At 30.8% G+C, this 22,428-nt stretch overlaps 2 protein-coding genes and 1 long non-coding RNA gene across 3 annotated transcripts in view; 2 read left to right on the forward strand and 1 right to left on the reverse strand.

Moving 5' to 3' along the window:
- The window catches only part of LOC114284011 (uncharacterized), an 88,132-nt gene that overhangs the window by 56,510 nt on the left and 9,194 nt on the right, over nucleotides 1–22,428 (forward strand). The gene's annotated exons all lie outside the window — the stretch shown is intronic.
- Nucleotides 8,548–11,607, forward strand: LOC114273787 (uncharacterized). Its single transcript, XM_028215597.2, has 3 exons — nucleotides 8,548–8,679; nucleotides 9,065–9,178; nucleotides 11,265–11,607. The coding sequence occupies exons 1-3, from the start codon at nucleotides 8,586–8,588 to the stop codon at nucleotides 11,378–11,380; spliced, it is 324 nt and encodes a 107-aa protein (XP_028071398.2). The 5' UTR covers nucleotides 8,548–8,585; the 3' UTR covers nucleotides 11,381–11,607.
- On the reverse strand, nucleotides 12,748–14,238 carry LOC114273815 (uncharacterized). The gene is made up of 4 exons (XR_014336902.1): nucleotides 14,160–14,238; nucleotides 13,873–14,002; nucleotides 13,240–13,337; nucleotides 12,748–13,132 (listed from the first exon to the last, which is right to left on the reverse strand). It is a non-coding gene; the product is annotated as an uncharacterized LOC114273815 (long non-coding RNA).

Below are 22,428 nucleotides of genomic sequence, written 5' to 3' on the forward strand. Positions count from 1 at the left end.
TATTTTCCAATTCGTTTTCAAGTTATGTATTGTGAAGAGCTTGTTGCTTCATTTCAGTAAACAATTGTAAGTTATTAAGTTATTTATAAGTTATTTTGTGTGCATATTAGGCTGTGATTGTATTCAAGTTATTCGGTGATTGTATTCAAATATATATAAAATATAATTATATTTCAATTATATATATATATATTTTTTTCTTTTTAAATTTTTATCAAAATCCATAATTTAAACACAAATTTACTCTTAACTATTTGCAATATTTACTCTTAGCATAGTTAGGTATCGTTTGACAAATTTGACTTTTTGATTTTTTTGACTTTTTTAGTTTGGAACTTTTTTGTTCGTTTGGTTTTTTTATTTGGCTTTTTTCGCTTTTTTGCATTGGAATGACAAAATTGCCCTCCACTTGGAAATGATGTTTTTTTTGACTTTTTGTTTGTATATGGGTCAATTTGGTAATTTTGTATCAAAAGTCAAGTGTTTTGTCATTTTGTGATTTTGTAACTTTTTTTTGTCCGTATGTACTTATTTAGTCCCAACTCAAAAACCAAATCCGGGCTTAGTTTGGTTAGTGAGAATTTGAACCTTTTAGTTTTGATTTGAAATCCAAAAAAATGAATTAATAGCTTAAATAGTATTTTTCAGTTTATTTTCAAGTCAATCTTAAGGTTCATAGTTAATAACTACTGAGAATTTAATATAGTTAAAGATTAATTAGAATGAAATTTCGAACCAAAAAAAAAAAACTATTAAATCAGTGAAAAAAAAAAGAGTCAAATAGCAGACCGACAAGAGAATTACGTGGTGTCTTGAAAAGTTGATAAAAAATTAATTTTTAATGTTTTTGTCACAAAAAAAAAAAGAAAGCTTTTTTTGGTACTAACTTAAGTAAAAAAACTAATTTTTTTAACAAAAAAAAGCTAAAAACTACTTTTTGTTAACTTTCCAAAGTGAACCGTGTGAAGCATTTCATTGTTTGCACGTGCTATTATTTAATAGATCTTTGTTTGTACTCCTAATTTTGTCAGAAGTTATTTGGTGGTACTGCGGATGGCCACGTGGTTATGATTGGTAGAATTAAAATGAGAAATTTACAAATCAAATCACTTTGTTTGGTTAGAATTTTTTAAAAATATTTTTTAAAAAGATTTATTTTTTTATTTTTCATATTTTTTTATTTTTATTAAATTTTTTTAATATTGTAAGAAGTTTTTTTTAAATTTTTAGACATACTTAACATAAATATATCTAAAAAGTAAAAAAATTATAAAAAAAACCTTTTAAAAATTCATTAAATACCAAAAATATAAAATAAAAAAAATGAGAATTCAGTACATTTTTTTATATTTTTATGTATTTATTAATATTTTTAAATATTTTTTCACAAATTTTTTACTTTTTAGATATATCTAAGTAAGGTGTATCTAAAAAAATATAAAAAATGTTTAAAATTTTAAAAATATTCACTAAAAATAAAAAAAAAAACATGCAAATAAAAAAACTCAATTTTCGAAAAACTTAATCCAGAAAACTCAAACCAAACACACTGAATGGTATTATCTTAAATCAATATAAATTTATGAAAAATTTTATAATTTTAATTATTAATGTATATAAAATTTGTCATGAATATGTAATTATTTTGCAAAATTAACATTGATTTGTTTTTTTCGAAGAAAAATTATTTCGTGGTCCAAATGCACCAAGTGATCATGTTCCTGATCAATTATAAATTATCATGTCTATTAGGGGTGGGCCCCGTAAAAACCGCCCAACTTACCCAATCCGCATACAAATGGGCGGTTTCACAAATACAATGCGGGCAGGTTGCGGGTTTAACCCGCACCCGCAAGAAACCGCCCGTACTTTTATTTATTTTTATTTTTTTATCTTAACCATTGATTTCATTCATATATCCCACCTAGATATTTTTGCCCAAAACAAAACACCCTTTATTCTTTAAACTTACTTTAATATTACATTTGCTAATAGTATTATATCAACTGAAATTGAATAAATACTAATCATATTATTATTGTTACATAATTGAACTTGTCACGGATGAAGTGTGATTTGAAATTTTAAATTCCTTAATGAATATGCAGTTATAGTTTAGGATTTTGAAATATATACTTGTGTTAGTTTATAATTTGATTTAAGATTTTGAATAATTTGTTTATGTTACGAATTGATTTTGTTGTGTTTTTAATTTTATAAGTTTTAATTCATTAATTATTAATGTTGGAACATTTTAGAAAATAGGGAGAAAATGTTCCAAAATAAATATTTATAAAATGGTAAAAATAAAATTTTGAAGAAAAAAGACCAATCCGCAAACTGTCCTCAACCGCCCGCACATCCACAAACCTTATCCACACAAACCGCAAACAACATTGCGAGCAGTTGGGAGTTGTCTTTTTCCCAAACCGCATAGATACGAGCGGGTCCAAACCGATCCGCAAACCGTCTAAATCCGAACTGCAAACACCCCTGATGTCTATTGTCTTTTCTTAATCACCCAATACAAAATTATAAGTTCTATTTTCTCCACTAATCACCACACACATGAGGCACTATGTGGCTATGCCACAAGACTACCAAATAATTTGTCTTCATAGAGAGAGTGAGACCTATAATTTTACATTGGGTAATTAAAAAATGAAAAATGCCTAACACCCCCAGTGGGGGTCACTGGGGGTCGCCCCTGATAGGCTGAATTTTTTTTTTTTTTTTTTTTGAATTCCACCCAACGGCAGTGTGCCACCTGCCACTGGAGGTCACTGGGGGTGCCCCTAGCTGGGGGTCTGTAGCATAGCCCTTAAAAAATAACAAAGAGCATGTTGATTTGTGATTGGTCAAGGCATGGCAATGTAGTGTCCTTGAATCACAAAATAATTTTTCTAATTTTGCATCAAAACGGTAAAATATTTATTAAGGAAAATATTAAAAAAAAAAAAAGTAAAAAGTACAAAAATAATTTTAAAACGATGGAGGTACAAATGATTATGCGCTAGATCATGCAAATAAATCATATACTCTCATCATTTATAAATTATTTTTTTACTTTTTACTCTTTTGAAATTCTGCCTATACATTACATTTTGCGTCACGTATGACATCACCCTCTGTTCTTTGTATCCATTTCCGACATTGGGCCCCTTTCCGGTCCACGTTCGTGGACTGTATTGCCCAGTTGGGTTCATGGACAACCACCGGCCCAATTTTAATAATTCATTTTATGAGTGCTTTTATATCTAGATGGTATATTTAAAAAAATTAAATTAATCTAATAATTTTAATTATATATACATATATTTTAAAATGGATGGTAAGAATATTTTTAGAAATAAATCGTTTATTTTTTATATTTTTAAGACAAAATATAACAAAATAATATGATTATAATTATCGGATTTTCCAATGATTTACCCACAATGACTTACAAAATAAACGAAATTGACGAGAACCTGATTAGGTAAAATAAAGAGTATTTTTTTTGGTACTTTAGCTAGTGAAAAGTGAAAGTTGTGTTTGATTCATGGATTTGGAAAGGAAAGGAAAAAAGATGTGTGAAATGTAATTATATTTTCACATTTTACCTATTTTTTTTCTTTTTTGTTTTCAAATTTCTACCTAAATTCATGAACTAAACACAGCGGAAGAGTAGTGTTAGAGTTGCACTTGTAAGACATAAATACCTTATATAAATTGTAAAAATGATCTAGAAATAAAAGAAGAGATATTTTTAGTTTATATTTTATGATTATCAGTTTTAAATCCACCAAAAACTATATCAAACAAAACCAGAACTCCTTATTATAAGAAAATTATTAAATATTTATGGAGTAACACATATACAGGATATTTTTAAACAATGAAAAATTACAGTACGTTAAGTAAATTATCATTTTTTAAAATAATTATCTAATAAAGATGGATTAGCATATTTCACTAATAATTTTTTTTTTTAGCCAAATAATTAATTTGGGGAACTATATAAATATGAGTAATATTAAAAATTCTAAAAATTCTACCAAATATCTTATATAATGTGAATCTCATATGGACATTTAGGGGTTGTTTGGGATGATCTAAATAAGTGTACTTTTTGTCTTTTTACGAAAAGATGTGCAGAAAAGTAGAGAGGTGATGTGATAAAAAAAAGATAAAAAGATAAAAAGATAGATTATATAGAAGATGCCAAACTTAACCTTAACATAACTTTTGATAGAATTTTCAAAACGTCTATCAAAACGTCTTAACATTTTTGTAAATATACTAGATAATGTTGGAGGACTGCTCAATAATTGACCTTCATTATTGTGGGTTGGTACTGTAGACCCCAAGGTCAAAGCCACCATAGGATAGGCATGCATTAATTGTATATATGGCCAAGATGGGAGAAATAAATAAAATGACATATTACTTAAAAAATATTGAATAATTTCACGATACGTAGATGAATTTAATCTGATTCACTTGTTTGATTGAACAACCGAACTACATGTATAAAAGAATTATATACAAAATATACAAATTTACATATTCTGTTTTTTATTTTTTTGTGCGCTTAAACTTTTTCTTGATTGAATGGAAGAGGAGGGGTATGTAACATGTTTGATTTGTTTTTCTCAGACAATATTCAGAATTAAAAAAAAAAAATAGTTTGAGAAAAATAAATATTAAAAATGAGGGGGTAATTTTTGGAGAAAATTGAGCCGAGCTGTGAGATGGACTTTGTGGCCCAAAGTATGAAGGACTCAGTAAAAGGCCGTAATGTTATTTCGGCCCAGAAGAGGTATAGTTACTCCGGCTCAGGAGAGGTATAATTACTTCGGCCCATGATAGTGTAAAGCTACTCTGGTCCGGTTGTGATGTCTCCTGAATAGGTCGGTTTGGCGGTACCTTTGAGTTAGACCGACCTAGGAGTTATACCGGTCGCAATTTGTTAAGTCTGGTCCAACCGTGTCATGGGTTGACATGAGAGAACCGAGGTAAGGAGGAGTAAAAGCAGAACCGAACTAAGGAAGTTCGGCCTACTCAGTGGCTCTGCATAGTCAAGTTATCTCGGTCGTATGGCAGTTCGGCCATAATGAAAACCATCCCACTTGGTTTAAGTAGTGGGGGAGGGTGTAAAAGGATAAGCATTATCCTTAGGAGTATGAATCCTAGGAGGACTCTGCATGGAGGAATACAAATCCTACTAGGATTGTGCCACTCGAAACCTATAAAAGCTCACAAATATCACCTTGGAGGAGGTAACATAACACAACATACAATTTTGCTTCTTAAATACATTGAGCTTTGTCTATTTGTCAAGTTTTCTGACTTAGGCATCGGAGAGGTTTCCGGCACACACCCGCCGGCTAGCTCACGTTTGTGTTTTCAGGTGACAAAGCGACGTCGTACGGAGGAGCGTGGACTTAGTCAACAGGATTATACGAGGAGAATTATTTCTTCCCCGCACAATTGGCGCTGTCTGTGGGAAGAACAGACAAGAACAAAAAACCTCTTGACTAAGCTTCTCCTTTTCTCAATCAATGGCACATATTGAGGAACCACTGCATTCCGCCGTCGACGGGCTAACTCCAGATGGGGGCGCAAGGCGTGAAGGATTACCCTCCGTCCCTCCCATGGCGGACTTGGAACCCCAACAACATAACTCCAGGAGGACTGGCAGGGGAAGGCAGAATAACAGCTCCCGTCACTCTCGTTCGCAAAGCCCTGACAAGTAAAGGAGGAGGATTGATCCCCAAGCCCTGGAAGACCGCGTGAAGGAGCAAGATGAATTGATAAGGAAGATGGCGGCGGACATGGAGGCCTTGAAACACAAGGAGAGAACAGAAGCCTCAGGACAGGCGACACTCAATCCTTGTCTTCCAGAACTCGTCACTCCAGGTCTGAGAGGATGAGATCTGAGAGATCCTACACTGAAGGAAGCACATATTGGCCCTCGCATTCACACCAAACCAGATCTAGACAGACAGAGCTGCCTAGGTCATCCGACTTACGAACCGTGCTAGAAGAAAAAGCACGATGCAAGGAAGATGCCAGGGCGCGGGATCCACATAGAATTTCTGCCTTACAGCGGTTGGCTCCTCGGACGCATGGAAGCGTCGAGGTTGGAATGCCAATACCGCGCCCAGCCTATGAACCAACGGACAAAGCGTTGGCAAGGCTGCAGACTTCGCCGTTTGTTCCAACAATTGAAAACGCACCCCTACCATCAGGCTTCCTTCAGCCGAAATTCACTACATATGAAGGGAAGACGGACCCGTTTTCACACTTGAGCCACTTTCGCCAAGTCATGGCTGTGTACAGGCGAAACGAGGCTTTAATGTGCATACTCTTCCCATCAAGCCTTGGCGACCTAGGCTTGACTTGGTTCGAAAAACTCCCAGAGGACAGCATAGCCTCCTGGGCTCAATTGGCAGAAGCATTCGTAACAAGGTTCCGAACAAACACTAAAACCTCGGTGGAGATCGACCAGCTTCTTTCCATCGACATGGGTGAAAAAGAGACCCTCAGATCTTACAACAGTCGCTACTGGGAGATATTCAATCAAATAGGGGACTGCCCCACCAACCTCACCATTGCACAGTATAAACGAGGCCTTCCAGTTGGGAACAGACTGAGGGACTCGATCACCATGACGCCACCCCTCACTATGGAAGCCCTGATGGAAAGAGTGCACCAGCACATCAGGGTAGAAGAGGATGGCGCACGAGCCAAAGCAAAATCTAGTGCAACCGCAGTACCAGAAAAGAAGACCTCAGCAAAGGTCAATACAGTAGATCGTCAGAACAAAAACGGACGTGGCAGACGAGATAACGGAGAAGACCCTGATAAAAGATGGTTGAGAATCCGTACTGCCATTACCACGGTATTTAAGAAACCAATATATCGGATTCTTAGCGAAATAAGAGATGAGCCTTTCGTCAAGTGGCCAGCCAAGCTAGGAGAAGTCCAGAAGGATTATGACGAAAGATCACGGTGCACCTTCCACAAAGAAAAAGGGCACCGCACTGAGAATTGCACGCCGTTGAGACAACACCTGGAAGAGTAATATTCCAAAAAGGGCTTTTTGGCTTTTTGGCTTTTTTGAGTTTTTTTGTGAGAGAAGAATGTAATGATTATGGGTTGGATGTGATGTTTTGTTTGTTATGGCTAAAATAGCCTATTTTATTTTTTGTGGCTAAAATAGCTAAAAAAAACCTGCAAACTCACTTGCCAAACACAGGCACAGTGATCTTTCGAAACAGTTAAACAATTTCTATGAATTATGATTTGCTATGTATACAATTTATATATATATATATATATATATATATATAATAAATAAAAAAACACACAATGACTTGACTATTGACCAGTTTTATTTAGAGATAGGAGTGTTTTAAAAAGATTGTTAAAATTTAATTTTTTTTTGAACTTTTTAATTTTTTTTATGAAAAAAAAAATTAAAAGTTAGTGAATTTTAATAATCCCTTCACACAATAGGCCATAAGAAAGGAAGAGTACAAAACAGTACTTGCTTTTTCAGGGATTTTTGGGTCCACTCATTTGTTCAACCGCTGGTGATATTAACCTTGTTTGGTAGATTTTTAGAGAAGTGTTTATAATTTATAACTTAATCATTTATAGTTTATAATTTATAATTTATAATTGTGAATATAAGTTAATTTTTGATTTATAAATTAAGCTTCTTCTCCCTCTACTTAAAGAATAATTTGATTTTTGACTTACAAAAAGTTATAAATTGTATTATTAAGCTGAATCAAACACATCAAAATAGTTTAAATTAAGCTAAAAGTTAAAATAAACTAGAAATAAACCCTACCAAATAGGGCCATTAGAACTTTGGGTAAATGAGGGCATTAACTTTTGTTTTTTATTTTTTGCCTTTCTTTTTTTGTATAATTATCTTTTTATCATTTTACTTTTTCTAAAACAACAAATTACAACAAATCTCTGTAAATTATGATTCATTTATATTTTACTTCTGTAAACTTTAACACTCAACAGTTAATACACTCAAAATATTATCTTGTAATATTTCATTTTTTTTTGTTAGAATTTTATTAAAAATTTATAAAAAAATCAGATCATATATAAAGCACATAACATACTTATTAAAATTTTAATAAATAAATAGATTAAGAATTCATAAATAATCGATTCATGAAAAGGATGGACATGAACGGATAGAAGGAGACAAATGATGCAGGTTTGAGACAATTTGCCGCTTCAGAAAAATAATTTCCTGTGGTCTCGAGACAAGTTTCTCAATTTGATATTTTTAATTAAAATTATGGGACTCAATATTTTTTGTCAGGATTTTAAGAGATTATTTAATAAATGTCAAGTGATAAATGATATGAGATATTATTCCTAGACCACTAAATAACGAGTGATTATTTAGTAATTTTGGAGTATTATTTTACATAATTCATCATTCGACTCTTATTAAATTATTTCTTAAAAACAAACAAAAAAATATTATATTTTATATTTTTAATTAATAAATATCAAATTGAAGCATCATGGACTTGTGTTGGCAGTCCTACTCATCTCCCTTCAAAATGGCGTACTCCAAAACTTTTCTTCTTCTTGGACTTGTGTTGGCAGTCCTACTCATCTCCTCTGCGGTTTCAGCCAGAGAGCTAGCTGAAACTCGTGAGTTCCTCACTTTCTCCATTGCATGCCAAACATATATATATATATATATATATATATATATCTTATTAATTGTTTCAATAATGATAACCATAGAGGCATTTCTTATCAAATATTTCCGTTAATTTTTATTATCATGTTTAGTCACTCTCCTTTTTACTAGATGCACTCCATTTTTTTGTTGTTAGTATACAAAATTATAATAAAGCCATTCATACTTTTGTCAATTATACACTGAAAATTGCATAATAAGAACAAATTATAGTGTTTTTGATGGAATTACTAGCAGCACCCCCATTACTAATCGTTATATTACCTTGTATTAATACTTCTTTCAAAGTATCATATTATGACAAAATGTTTTTTTTTTTTTTTTCTCTTCTAGAGGAAAATATGCAATTGAAAAGTGTGGAAGAAGCCAAGTATGGTGGACATGGCTATGGCTACGAGCATGGCCATGAACATGATCATGGACACGGGCACCCTGGCCATGGTGGTGGTAAGCAGTGAAGGAGCCAGGATTTTGTCTCAGAAAAGGCACTTTTGAATTAAAATCTTAATAAAAATTATAATTTAATTTAATTTATATTTGATGGTAGGACTAAAAATTAATGCGATGCAAAAATTATATTTAAATGTAAGATCAAGTTAACTAATCACTATCTTTATTGTTGTTAATTTATTTTATATGTGATGATTATCATGGTTTAAAAAATAATTACATATACCCTCATAAAATATGAAAACAAAATTATATTAAAATGCACACACATAAAGAGATATAGTGAGGATAGAGAAAGAAATGAGAAAATGATGAATAAATAATATGCACAGGCTATTATATATTACTTATTTTTTTCACCGTTTTGAATAATTGAATTATATGGCAATATATTATTAGTTGTCATTAATTGTGTAATAATTATGTGTCGTGTAAGAGGTGATATAAAATAGTGACAAAATATCAGTCATATATAACATTTCTCTACTATAAAATTTATAAGAATTTTTTTTAGCATAATTAAACATTTAAAGTGAAAAATTAAACATTTTTTTTATTAAAAAAAAGTAAAGAAAATAGTGATATAAAAATTTCAAGATATTACTTGGATTAAATTGAAATATATATTTTTATTAGGGGTAAAAAAATAATTTTTCAAAAGTTGAGGGGCGGAACTATGTAGGGGCTGGAGGGCCTTATCCCCCTCTTATTTTTGACAATTTATTATTAATTCTATATTAATGAGTATTTGTAAAATGTATAATAGAATATTTTTTTAATTTTATAAGAATTATTTTACTAACTTCTTATTTCATTAGTATTTTACAATGCCTAATGAAATAATCTTTGTAGGTGTTTGGGAAGTAGGTTTTTTAGTTGTAGGATGTTATTGGAGAAATTTTTTTTTTGTGTTTGGGAAGATAATTCGATTTTTTTGTGGTTGGGTGTGGTGTTTATGAGAGAAAAAGTGAAATGATTATGGGGTTTGATGTGATATTTTGTTTAGATCTATTTTTTTTGGTTTTGTAACCAATTTGTCTTTTAGTGAAAAAAAAAAAAAAAAAAAAAAACCAACAAACCTCCTTCCCAAACACCATTATTTGTCTTTTAAATAATAGTATCAATTTTATCTAAGTTGATTTTATTAAAACAAGAGGTACATGTTATTTATTGTTTTTTATTTTAAAAATCAAATGGTATGTATATGTTTTTATGAGTAATGCTAAAGAACCTAAAACTTCACCCTTTAAATTTATTTACAATGACATATCATGTCTTAATCGATTGATTTCTAAACAAATCAACTAATATTTAACACTCAACACCATTGAATTTAAGTATTTGTCAAGAATCTTAAGCAATTTTCACTTTTTACTTACTAGATTCTATCAATCAATAAAATCGCTTAAAATAGTGGTTTAACTGATTGTATACTAAAATCTAATAGTTTAAAACTGTAAAAATTATTTTTTAAATTTATTTAGTTTTCTCGTGAAATACTTCTTTAGCAAGAAATTATATTCAATTAGTAATGTATCAAAAGTTTTTTATACATATACATTGGCCCCTCCCAAACAAAATTCTTGATTCTAAGTTCATGATAATAAATACATATGAGATCGAATTATTTTTGTGTCTATTTTTCTTTTTAAAATGACAAGAAACCCCTCAAGGAAGGGTCCAACCTTGAAGTATAAAATATGGGATGTATGCCAACATCCCCACAAGCTACATTGGGCAAAACTGTGGAGCCTTCAGTTTGAGACTTGCTATTTCATTGGCAAAAGAATTATTGATGAGCTACACCCTATTGTGTCTAGTTGTAAAAAAATCTTATTAGAAATCCGTTAATTTTTATCAGCCTGTTCATTCGCTCTTCTTTTTACTAGATGCACTCCATTTTTTTTGTTTTTAGTAGACAAAATTATAATAAAACTATTCACACTTTTGTCAATTATACACTTAAAAATTGCATAGCAAGAACAAATTATAGTGTTTTTGATAAAATGGAAGTACTAATACTTCTTTCAAAAGATCATATTATGACATAACTTTTTTTTTTTTTTTTTTACTTTTTTTCCAGAGGAAAACATGCAACTGAAAAGTGTGGAAGATGCCAAGTATGGCGGTCATGGCTATGGCTCCGAACATGGCCATGGACACGAACATGGACACGAATATGGACATGGGCACCCTTGACATGGTGCTGGTGAGAGAAAAGAGGCAGAAACTGAGTCTAATAAGAATTAGATGACCTTTGTAAATCGTATGCATGTTTTGTGTGTGCAAATAAAATAATTATGTAATGTATGTATGTTTTTAATGTGGAATAAAGCATGGTGTTAGCATGTGCCACAGTGTATTAGTCGTGTAATATCATTATCAAGACTTTCATGTCTATCTTCTATCTATTTGCTTTCTATGTATCTTGAATGTGTGCAATACATTTTAATATGTCAACTATAATCTTAAGCCGGGGTGGTTGAATAAAATAATTTTTGTGAATGAAAAAAAAAAAGAAAATTTTGACTTATAGTTTATTCATTTTTCTCTCATTTTTTTTAAATCATTAAACCGAACACAACCTTATAAGTGCTTTTTTTTTTGTTTTTACGAACCTTAAAGCTTGAATCACCAAATACTGTTTGCTCGACTGTGCCATCCTCCGGTTAAATAAAAAAATTTGATAAATTGTTTTAAACTCATATCTAATAAAGTGTTATCTTTCATGTCAAATTATAATAATGTCAAAATTGACATAAAATTTGGCAAAAGCTATTGTCTAATCATAGATCTTCTCTATTCTTAAATTTTTTTCCTGTGTCTTAATATTCCCGGTATAAAATTATGTAAAAATTTTGAAGTATAAAAAAACATCATCTAAGTGCATTGAATATGAGAATGGATAGTTTTGGACACAAGATCATGTGCCAATATCTTATGTCAGAAGCTGAAACCCACAAATGATATCTATATTTTTTATTGTGTGGAACATTTGAATCATTTGAACAATATATTGTCAAATATGATATTTTCACACTATAACATATGAAAATTTTACTTTGATGTTACCATTTTGACACCAACCATTAGAGAGATTCTAAATTAGTGTCTCATTATTTTGACTTAATATCACTATTGTATTTAAATTTCTTTTCCTAATTATAGCAATTCATTTTATTTATTTTTTTGAGAACCCAAAAAGCAGATATGTTTTTTTTAGGTAATTAGAAAGCTTATATATAACAATAAAGGGAAATGTTGTTTACAAAACGGGCCAGCAAGTGAGCTGGTTCGACCACAGACCGAGAGATCCTCAATATACAAATATAAGCAAAAGACAAACAAAGATTCTTCAATATCAGCACAAATGCATGCTATCATTAAACGATAAATAGTAATAATGACAACAGTGAATTTCATTGTTTTTTACAAGGAAATATTATATAAAGCTGAAACCATGTCACAAGGTGTGGCACTGACCCTGTCCATCAATACTCCATATAAATTATTCAAACACATCACAAATTCACAATGGCAATATAAAAGAAGAGAACCTCAAAATATAAGACAATGAAAAATCAAAGAGATTTCACTGTTCAAAATGTCTGAAAATGTTAGTAATACATATTTGTTTCATCTAAAACGTCTCAATAGACAACTCATGTCACAGCTTCTTAGCAGTTAGCACCATTAATAGATGGGAAGGGGGGAAGAGTGAAAGGGTATGCTGAATACAACATGTACTCCTTGCTGGAAGAGTTAAATTAAAAAAAGTAAAAATAAATAAAATTTGTGAATAATTTTCAAGTGAGACAGATAACGAGCAGAGCGGGGTACCGGGTAGACGAGGGTAGAAGTGTCCTGTGCTAAACTAAGACCTCAGAATCTGAAGCTGGGAATGACATCCATTGCCCAAGCAAACTTTGCCAGAAGAGACTTGTTGAAAATCTGCATAGCAGAGTATAATAAGCAACAAACAAACGGTACAAAATATCTTCTCCAACAAAGAAGAAATTGCTGGCAAAAACTTGGAAAGTGTTTGCAAAGATATTCACCTTCTCAATTGGAACTTCATGTCGCTTGCACCAAGCAACTGTGATCCTAGAATCAAGATAGTTGATCTTTGATGTACCCTATGCCACGGTTTTCAAATCTTCCATAAAACAAGGGGAAAACAACATGTCAGTAACACAACTAATCTGAAGGCACATTTGCTGAAGAAAACAAGGGAAGAAAAAATTGAAACTGCTTTATAGACAGGACGAGCCAAGCAATTCATTACAACTGGAATATTAATAATGCTATATGCCCAAAATATGAATTTGTTTTAATTATCACTGGAAAATAATATTATGTAAATAATCCTTAGTTCAAATGTTATTCCAATATGCTGAAAAAATGGTTTATTAACTTTCCGATGATGATGAAATACAACCACGTGAGTGTTCCTCATAATTTTTTTATTTAATTAGTTTGTGTAAGTTAAACTATTATTAATAATTGCTTAATTTAGTAAAGTTTAGAAGTGACAATAATTGATCAATGATGTAGCTTGATTAAAAAATTTTATTCCTTCATTATTATTAATCAGTTGTACAATGATTCTAGAGGGTAGATTAGCATATTGTATTACTAATTAATTTTAATATATTGAAACTTTATTGCCCAAAAAAAAAAAAAAAAAAAACCTGTTTCCAAGGAGATTATGTAGTTGGATGATGAGGTCGTCTTCTTCGTCTGAAAAATTGCCATGTTTAATGCTTGGACTTAGATAATTAATCCATCTTAATCTTCAACTTTTGCCACACCTCTTCAATCCTACACCACATTCCAAAAAAAATTATAATATCAGAAACTCTATTCTAAATAATAATTAACACCCATAATGTATACAATTTGTTTTGAGAATTGGGAGAATAAAAGAAAGGAAGGTGCATCACGAAACAATTAAGACTCGAATTCAGAAAACACAGACCTGTGATCTTAGCGACGCGATTCCATCTTCCTTTACTATGTGTGTTGGAAAAATAGTGTAATATAGGCTTATTTTAAGCCATCTTTGAGCCCAAAATAGAGTGGACCCCAAATGTCTTTTGAGGCGGGTCCGAAGAGGTGACGTGTTTCTTACCGCGTGACAAGTCACACGGTGAAGACGGTTCGTCAAAACCATTTTTGAGTGAATGGCAAGTTGACGTCGTTTTCGGGTTCAAGTAATGGACATTTAAATATTTAAATGTGGGTTTCCTTTTAATGGGTTGTCCCACATTAAAACTTTAAAAGAGTTTTTTTTGTGTATATAAACTCTAGACTACAACACTTGGGTTGGATCCCAAGGGGCACTCCAGGTTTATAGAACGGAAGAGTTATGGACAAAGTGAACCGTTTTAGTCCAAACCACCACACGCGCGCCGTCGTGCCGGGCTGGGTGCAGGTTGGTTCTAATATTAATTTTTTGGACAATATTCTTTTGAATTTTTTCAAAAATTATTTTAAGATTTAATTCCAAATTTGAATTTGAAATTCAAATAATTGTCCATAATTTTGTGCCTCCTTTCTGAACCAAATTCCACAACAGATTTTCAGTACAAACAGTTTATTAATTGTCCAAAACCGAACAAATTCATAACTGTCCAGACATATTCAAATTCTAGACAGTTTTGTTGCAAATCTGTTTGAATTTTGAATGATATCTGTCCAATTCAAAATAGCACCTGTTCAGTGTCAAACTACACCTGTTCGGACAACAGTGTTTGCCAATAAATACCTATCATTTGCAACTGTCTTGGTATGAAAAAAAAATCTGAAATTATTCCATATTGCTATCCAGAATTTTCTCCTTTGCATTTTATTCTTCATTATAGTTTTAGAGAAAATTAAAGAGAGTATTGAATACAAGGTTCAAGTTCGCCGGACAAATTTGTTTGGAGTGCTACTACAAATTTGTGAAGATCATTGTATCCTAGGAGATAGACGCCACATAACCATAAGCACTGTAGCGGAGCGAATCTGTCTTAAGGACAGAGTGTCATACACTCGACTTGGTCTTTTATTTTTCCATTCGATTCGATAAAATAAATTCTGTAAGTTATGTATTTTATTTTGTTTAATTTAGTTTCAATTTATTTTATTTACACAAAAGATTTTTCCAACATTATGCAGTCCATGAGAATTCTGTCTTCCTCCACTGTCCACAACCCTTTTTTTGTGTCCCTTCTCTCTTTCCATTTTTGTTGCCAGCTAAATAAAACACTACTTACAGAGAGAGAGAGAGAGAGAGAGAGAGGGGACGAGCATTGGAAGTCTGCTTTTGTAGTCAATGGCGGTGTTTATATAGTGGTGTTTTAGGAAGTTGGTAAAAAGTTTACTTTTTAACTTTTTTAGTTTATTTTGTCTTTTTGTAAGTAAGTTATGTAAGAGGTGATGTGACTCAAAATGGATAAAAAATTGAAAATTGACTTTTTATCACCTTCCGAAAAGACTTCATAGTTGTGAATAGTTTACAAAGATGGTCCACACGACATGATCTCCCCACTGCTTGTATGTGATTTTTTCGATGTGTGGCTAGTTGGATTTCATCAGCAACACTCGAGTGTTTTAGGGAGATGGTAAAAAAATTTTTTTTTTTTTTTTCACTTTTAATCAAGTTTTTTGACTTTTTCATTTGGAGTTATTTGGGAAGAGTTAGATTAGTATACTTTTTAACTTTTTATGAAAAAAAAAAAATGAAATATGAATTGAATTTGAAGTGATGTAATAGAGATGTGATGTGATTCAAATAAGATAATTGTGACCTAAATAGCATAATGTGTTAAAATAGTATGTGTTATTTTAGTACATGCCAAACAACCACTTATTTGACAAGTTGGTAAAAAGTTACTTTTTAATTTTTTTATTTAATATTTGTTTAGGTTGTCATGACACCATGCCTTGATGTCAATTGACCAAAATACCCCTAACCAATTTAGAAAATACACATTGTCATCATGCTCATTTTCCACCTATGAAGGGTAGTTTCGCAATTTCACTTTTGACTTACGGAGCTGCTACAGAGCTCTAATTAGAGCTTCTGCAGTACAGCTCTAATGAGCTGTCCAACAAATAAAAAAAAAAAAAAAAATAGTGAAGTACAAGACAAAAAAGGGAGAAGAAAAAGACAAATTAGAGCTTTATTAGAGGTTTTTTTTTAGAGATCTAAATCATTTTTCTTTGACTTATAACCACAAACCCAAATCAATTTGGCCAAAAAAGCTGCTTTTGGTGTTTGAGTACGCGCCAAAATGCGACATTTTTTTTTTCCAAAGGAAATTCAAACAAGCAGGAGTTCAGAGAAACATCAAAATAAAGCAATACATAGGGTGCTTTGAAAAGTTGGTAAAAAATTAATTTTTTACCTTTTTAACTTTTTTGGTGATTTTTTTAGTAAAAAAACTGATTTTATTAGTGGCTTTTTTGTAATTTTTTTGGAAGAATTTAATAAAAAACTAAAAAATTAACTTTTTATCAAGTTGTCAAATTACAACAAAAAGAGATGAAGAACTCATCCCTTAGCACACCAACTCCAATCATGTCATCAATGATCAAAACCTTCATTCACTTCGTTAGGAGGTTCTTCAAGCACCCGTCCATGTTCATCTTGTACAATTCTCATGCTCATCTTGTAAAACGCGGCTCATAATTGTTGTTTCCAAAGTGAGTCTTAAAATATTGTGATTCCTCCGCGTCAAAATATTAATTTCTTATTTTATTTTTTATTATCTTAAATTATTAATTTATTTTCAAAAATCAAAAAATAAAATAATATGAATTTACTATTTTACCCTTCTTTTAAATTCATTAATAACACAAAAAGTACAATTATGACAATTAATATGCTTAAAAAAATATACTATCAAAAGATAATTTTAAAAAATTAATATTTTTAAAATATAATAATTATACTATAAAAAAAAAGATTCCTTAGTTCTAGTTTTCAGAAAATTTTACTTTTTTATTTTCCATATTTTAATATTTTCAATGATTTTTTTAAAAATATTTTAAGCATTTTTTAAAAAAGATTTTAGACACACCTAACATAAATACACTTAAAAAGTATAATATTTGTGAAAAAAATCTTTGAAAATATACTAAATACCAAAAATATAAAAAGATATGAAAATTCAATACATTTTTCATATTTTTGTGTATTTATTAATTTTTTAAAATATTTTTTCACAAATATTTTACTAGTTAGATACATCTAAATAAGATATATATAAAAAAATTATTTAAAATTTAAAAATTACTGATTAAAAATGAAAAAATACGAAAAATTTAAAAAAACTAAAACCAACATACTGATTATTTATAATCAGATTGATCGTACGAACTGTAATAGCCTGGTACAATTTGATAAGGCTGTTACCGTAGCAGAAATCGAGCCCTTCCCTGCCCCACCTAAGGGCATCTCCGCCACTTGATTGCCAAAAGTAAGGTGTCCGGATCCTCTAGAGTGATCCTGTGAAGTGATCCTTTAGAGTGATCCTTTATGGTGCGACACGTGTCCCATTAATAGTATCAATGGCTGAGATAATCCCTCACCAAAACTACGTCGTTTTGGTGAGCCAGATCAAATAGAAAAACAAATTTTTTTTTGCAGAGTTTGCACTACAGATTGGGAGGGAGGAGGAGAGAGAGAAAGCCAAGGAAAATTTTTCTTTGCAATTTTTTTACATAGTTTGATCCACAATTTTTTGCCGAAGTCGCGTAGCCCGAATCTATTCTTCAAGAAGCTTCAAGGAGAAAATGAGTGGATTTGCAGAGAATAGGAAGAAAATGGGTTTGAGAGATGAAGAAGAAAATGAGTTTAGGAAGAAAATGGAAATATGAAGAAAATGGGTTTGAGGGATGAAGAAGAAAGTGGGTTAAAGATTTGCAGAGATTTTGAGAGATGGGTTTGAGAGATAGGTTTAAGATTTGTAGAGATCGAATCTATTCTTCAAGAAGCTTTAAGGAGAAAATGGGAGGGTTTGCAGAGAATAAAAAGAAAATGGGTTTGAGAGATGGGTTTGAGAGATGAAGAAGAAAGTGGGTTTAAAGATTCGCAGAGATTTTGAGAGATGGGTTTAAGATTTGCAGAGATCGAATCTATTCTTCAAGAAGCTTTAAGGAGAAAATGGATGGATTTGTAGAGAAACCCACATGAGAAAAGAAAATGGGAATATGAAGAAAATGAGTTTGAGAGATGAAGAAGAAAATGGGTTTAAGATTTGCAAAGATTTTTGGAGATGGCTTTGAGAGATGGGGTTCCTCAACTCTCTCTCCTTCTCGATCTGTAGGGCAAACTCTGCAAAATATATATATATTTTTTCTTTTGGGTCTGACTTACCAAAACGATGTTGTTTTGGTGAGGGATGATCTCAACAATTGATTCCATAAATGAGACATGTGTCGCGCTATAAAAAAGCACTCTAGAAGATCACTTCACAAGATCACTCTAGAGGATCCGGACGCAAAAGTAAGAACAACAACAATGATTTAGAGCTCTAAATAAGGAGCTCTAAATCCACCACTAGTGAGGTGAAAAAAAAAGAAAGAAAGGGCACAACATACACTGTGGCAGTGGGTGGGACCTACTACCACATCATTAGTGGTGGCTCTAATTAGAGCACCCAAGCATTTTTGGTAAGAACATTGTAACGAATTTAAAATAAATAAATAAATAAATAAAAATTAAAAATTTACACAATATTTATATGAAAAAAATTATTTTTCAATGGAGTAGTGAAAAAAAATTATATTTTTATGATGGTACAATTATATTTTCATGATGGTGCAATTCTCCTATATTCATGGTACAAATTGATTCTTGTATTTGGTACAACCGGTTCATGTGTTAGAATTGCACCCAAAAAAATTATCATTTTTAGTGTCATTAGTTTATGACTGTCCCATCTATTTGCAATTTTCCCTATTTATATAGATGTTGGATATGTAACTATTGTGTATAATTTTTTATTTACTTTTATCATAATGTAATCTTTTGCATTTCATAATTTTTTTTTTACCTGATAAAAAAAAAAAAAATTGCCATGTTTAGCTATGTTGAGTAACATTTACAATTTAACTATTTTTAATTTACAAAAAATATAGGCATGTTTATATTTATTTTGCGTAAAAAATGAAAACAAAAAAAATGTTAGGTGCCCAGATATTATATGTTTGAATTTTAATAAAAATAAAATTAAATATTTCTATTTAATTTATTTGATATTAACATTAATATTGATTTTAAACATTTCGAATATAAGAGCATCTCCAACCCACTAGGCATATGATGCTTGTTAGTCAAAATGCCTAATGTGACTCACTTTTTTCAACTCCAATGCACTAGGCATATGCTTAGGCATTTTGGCTCAGCTCACATTCACTAGCTACATGTAGCTAGCCTTCAAGGCTAGGCAAAATGTATTTAATCATTAAGATTATTTCCCTCCATCTTTGTTGCTGACATGGCATTCTATAAAGTTAATAGTATTTGGATGAATAGCTAAAATAAAGAGCATGGTTAGGGCAGAAACATGAAATCGTTGACAGGCAAAATAAAATGTATACTTTATAGTAATATTTAGATAGGTAAAATGCCTACTACCATTGGAGATGCTCTAAAGATATTATTAAGGTTGATTATTATAATTATGTAATGATTAGTTGTTATGTATTAATTCTTATAAGGTTTTCATCTATATAATCCTATGTTTCCAAAAGTGGAGGATATACATAAAAAACACATGAAGACATGTATATCAGATATTGGATTCATGTAGATTGTTCATTCCTTAGCTGGAAAGATGTAGCCATGAAAGAATGATTAAGTGGAACATAATTGATTAAGTGGTCGAGTCATGGAAACACTTATTTCTTTCATAGTTTGGACCTTATCTCCAAGGGATAATATGCTACTGCTGAAATAGGGAAGAATTGAAATTTTAGATCAAAACACTATATATGGATAGTAGAATAAGGCATAGTGTGAGCGTATGCCACAAGTCGAAAAGATGTATTAGATGTGTGACATCATTATCAAGACTTTTATATCTGTTTCTCGTTCATGTGTTTTCTATGTTGTGCTGCAAGATATTTTAATATGTTTAACTATAATCTTAAGCCAAAGTCACAATGTTGATATCAACAATTAAGTAAAAGGGAAAAAAAATGATAAAAATTTTACTTATATTTTATTTTATTTTTCCTTTTTCTTTTTCTTCACAAATTCCTTCTTAAACCTTAAACCAACCACAACCTTAGGACCTAGATAGTCAAATAATGTTGCTTGGGTGTGCTATCCTTCGGGTTAAAGCAAAAAAATTTGATAAACTATTTCAAATTCATCTCTATTGACATGTTGTCTTTCATATCAAATTATGACAATGTCAAATTTGACAAAAAAAACTTTTTTTAAGAAAAGAGAGGGTGAGTTGTTTGGAAAGTGCTAAGACCTTATTTGGTACAACTTATTGAAAATTAAAAATTCATAATCACAAAACAGAAAACCTTGAATCTCTAGAAGCTTGTTGTCGAGCTTCGATTTTGTAGATTAGATTAATCTTTAAAATGACTATAGAGAGAGTTTGCAATAAAATCGTACGAGAATGAATTTGGATTTCTCTCTATATTCAAAACTTGCTAAATGGCCCAGCCCAACACAATGGAAGACTCAGCCCACTAATCAAGTCAATAAACGTGTAGATCTAGACTGGCCCAGCCCATATTTTAGTTTCTAGTTGGCTTTAATTGGATATTGAACCCGGCCCATTTTATGTTAAAAATGCCCATTTTAAGTTAAAAAATGCTCATTTTAATTTTCTTCATTGCTCAACCCTATTAAGAATTTAAAATGGATTAGTTGGGTTAGTCAGAATTTGTGAATTATGAATTTAGGTAATAATTTAAATAAAAAATATATAGAAAGTATAATTATATTTCAATTATATATATATATATATATATTTAAATTTCTATCAAAATCCATAATTTAAACACAAATTTACTCTTAACTGTTTGCAATACTTACTCTTAGCATAGTTAGTTTGGTTAGTGAGAATTTGTACCTTTTAGTTATGATTTGAAGTCCAAAATTAAGAATTAATAGCTTAAATAGTATTTTTCACTTTATTTTCAAGTCACTCTTAAGATTCATAGTTAATAACTACTGAGAATTTAATATAGTTAAAGATTAATTAGAATGAAATTTCGAACCCAAAAAAAAAAAAAAAAAAACTATTAAATCAGTGAAAAATAAAAAGTCAAATAGCAGACCGACAAGAGAATTACATGTAAGCATTTCATTGTTTGCAAGTGCTATTATTTAATAGATCTTTGTTTGTACTCCTAATTTTGTCAGAAGTTATTTGGTGGTATTGTGGATGGCCACGTGGTTATCATTGGTAGAAGAAAAATGAGAAATTTACAAATCAATGGTATTATCTTAAAATCAGTATAAATTTATGAAAAATTTTGTGATTTTAATTATTAATGTATATAAAATTTATCATGAATATGTAATTATTTTTCAAAATTAACATTGATTCGTTTTTTTCAAAGAAAAATTATTTCGTGGTCCAGATGCACCAAGTGATCATGTTCTTGATCAATTATAAATTATTATGTTTATTGTCTTTTCTTAATCACCCAGCACAAAATTATGAGTTCTATTTTCTCCACTAATTACCACACACATGAGGCACTATGTGGCTGTGCCACTAGACTACTAAATAATTTGTTTTGATAGATAGAGTGAGACCTATAATTTTGCATTGGGTAATTAAAAAATAACAAGGAACATGTTGGTTTGTGATTGGCCAAGGCATGGTCACGTTGTATCCTTGAATCACGAAATAATTTTTCTAATTTTGTATTAAAACAGCAAAATATTTATTAAGGAAAATATTTAAAAAAAAAATGAAAAGTACAAAAATAATTTTAAAACGATGAAGGTACAATTGATTATGCATTAGATGATGCAAATAAATCATATACTTTCATCATTTAAAAATTATTTTTTTACTTTTTACTCTTTTGAAATTCTCCCTATATATTACATTTTGCGTCACGCATGACATCACCCTCTGCTCTTTGTATCCATTTCTGACATTGGGCCCCGTTCCGGCCCACGTTCGTGGACTGTATTGCCAAGTTGGGTTCATGGACAACCACCGGCCTAATTTTAATAATTCATTTTATGAGTGCTTTTATATGTAGATGGTATA

The sequence above is a fragment of the Camellia sinensis genome, chromosome 7, assembly GCF_055761805.1.
Source record: "Camellia sinensis isolate YWXY chromosome 7, ASM5576180v1, whole genome shotgun sequence".
NCBI classification, from domain to species: domain Eukaryota; kingdom Viridiplantae; phylum Streptophyta; class Magnoliopsida; order Ericales; family Theaceae; genus Camellia; species Camellia sinensis.

Coding starts and splice junctions, on each gene's coding strand:
- LOC114273787 (XM_028215597.2), top strand. CDS start 8,586: ATGGCGTACTCCAAAACTTTTCTTCTTCTTGGACTTGTGTTGGCAGTC. Junction 8,680..9,064: donor CAGAGAGCTAGCTGAAACTC/GTGAGTTCCTCA, acceptor TTTCTCTTCTAG/AGGAAAATATGCAATTGAAA. Junction 9,179..11,264: donor GCACCCTGGCCATGGTGGTG/GTAAGCAGTGAA, acceptor CTTTTTTTCCAG/AGGAAAACATGCAACTGAAA.